General features: G+C 39.1%; 1 protein-coding gene across 1 annotated transcript; it reads right to left on the bottom strand.

Annotated features, from left to right (window-relative positions):
* Positions 1-701: 701 nt before the first annotated feature.
* Positions 702-1,274, bottom strand: LOC107047518 (nucleolar and coiled-body phosphoprotein 1-like; the record flags this gene model as incomplete). Its single annotated transcript, XM_015270293.1, has 1 exon — positions 702-1,274. A coding segment is annotated over one exon (573 nt), but the record flags the coding sequence as incomplete, so codon positions are not given.
* Between the last annotated feature and the right edge of the window lie 318 nt (positions 1,275-1,592).

Here is a 1,592-nt window from a genome sequence, read left to right as displayed (position 1 = left end):
CTCCTCGTGATCTTCGTGCCGCAATGAGTTAAACGTAAATGATACTCATTTGATCTTTTATCCCTCCTTTATTGAGAAAATGGGAACAGGAATGTTAAAATGTGAATTTTCACCAAAACCGATTTTTTCTGCGACCCTGGTATTTCTCCTTTCATTGAATGTTTTCTATCAATTTTTTAATTAATAGAGAGCACACCAGACGGAGAGTCCTCTATTCTAGTCATCAGTAATGCAAAGAAACAAAAAAAAAATATAATCAATTTAAAGACTGAATTTGCCCAGTGATATTTGGTAGAATTATCCATATAGTACATTTGAGAATTCACGAATAAGTGAAGTACGTAGGTAAAAACATTCTATATTAACTGGAGGTGGCAACGTATTGTTTTGATTGATCACCTAGTAAAAATTTCCTTTTGATTAATTAGGGGAATGAAAATTCAAGCAAAGAATTAGAAAAAGCTTGCGTAATTTTTGAGCATGTTCCTGAGTTTTCTAGATCAATTGAATTTATGGGCAATTCTCGGTTTTCCAGCTTTCCCTGTCGGCTGGACATCCTGAATCTTCCAAAATATGCCTTTATGAATGGAAATTGTGAATTTAACATATTTTGATATTTGCGTCTAAGTTCACTCATTATAAAAATAATCCGAGGTTCAACAAGGAACTACAAGGGAATAATACTGGACAGTAGCTCAAACCTTCGTTTTAGCCTTGGCAGTCACACCCTTCGGAGCATTCTTGACGACTTCCTCATCCTCTGAAGAACCATGCTCTACTGACTTCTGTTGTTTCTTCATCTGGGATTTCACCTGCAGTTTCGTTTGAGGTTTAGTGCCAGCTTTCGCCTTGGAGTCTTCATCAGAGTCTGATGTGTCACTCGAAGACTCTAGTTTCTTCGCCGGGACTTTAGCAGCTGGCGATCTTGCTGTAGATGAGACAATGGGCTTGGAGTTTTTCTCTTCGTCTGAGGAGCTCGCAGGAGAGTCGTTGAGTGTTAATCTGGTTGCATGCTTCGCTGCAGCTGTTGATTTTCCCTGCGAGTAATTTTTCTCTGAAGAGTTAGAGTGGTTGTTTGTGTCGGAGTCTGAGGAGACGGCCTTCTTCTTCTGGAGTTTTGTCGTCCCGTTAATTCGGGGTTTTGGGGGCGCCTCGTCCTCACTCGAGGAGCTCGAGTCTATGTCGTTCGATTTTGACGGGGTTTTTTTTACAAGTTTTTTCTGGTAGTGCTCCAACACATCTCGGGCCATCGGGGAACGTTTCGGGTAGGTTCGCTACAAGCAGAGTTTAAGGTTGTTACAAAATGTTAAAAATTGAATCCAACTGGAAAAACACGAATGTCTAACTCAACGTCCCTTCATGTGAAAAAAGTGTCTCAGGGAAATCACCAGAGAAAGAGTAACCGAGATTCTCGATTTAAGAGAACGTATCTCAATCCTTTTTTCCATAAATCACGTATCTATATTCGACGTCAAGATTTCACGTATTTTGATGAGAATTAAAAAAAGACGCAACTTGCAAAACTGTCATTAGTATTAGTTCAAAAAGAATAGTTGACGTTATTCTCTTCACTCATCTCTATCAAAATATGA

The sequence above is a fragment of the Diachasma alloeum genome, unplaced genomic scaffold, assembly GCF_001412515.2.
Source record: "Diachasma alloeum isolate Michigan unplaced genomic scaffold, Dall2.0 Dall_scaffold_63553, whole genome shotgun sequence".
NCBI lineage: Eukaryota > Metazoa > Arthropoda > Insecta > Hymenoptera > Braconidae > Diachasma > Diachasma alloeum.
Note: the sequence above shows the minus strand (reverse complement) of the source record. Positions and strands in the feature narration are given on the sequence as shown.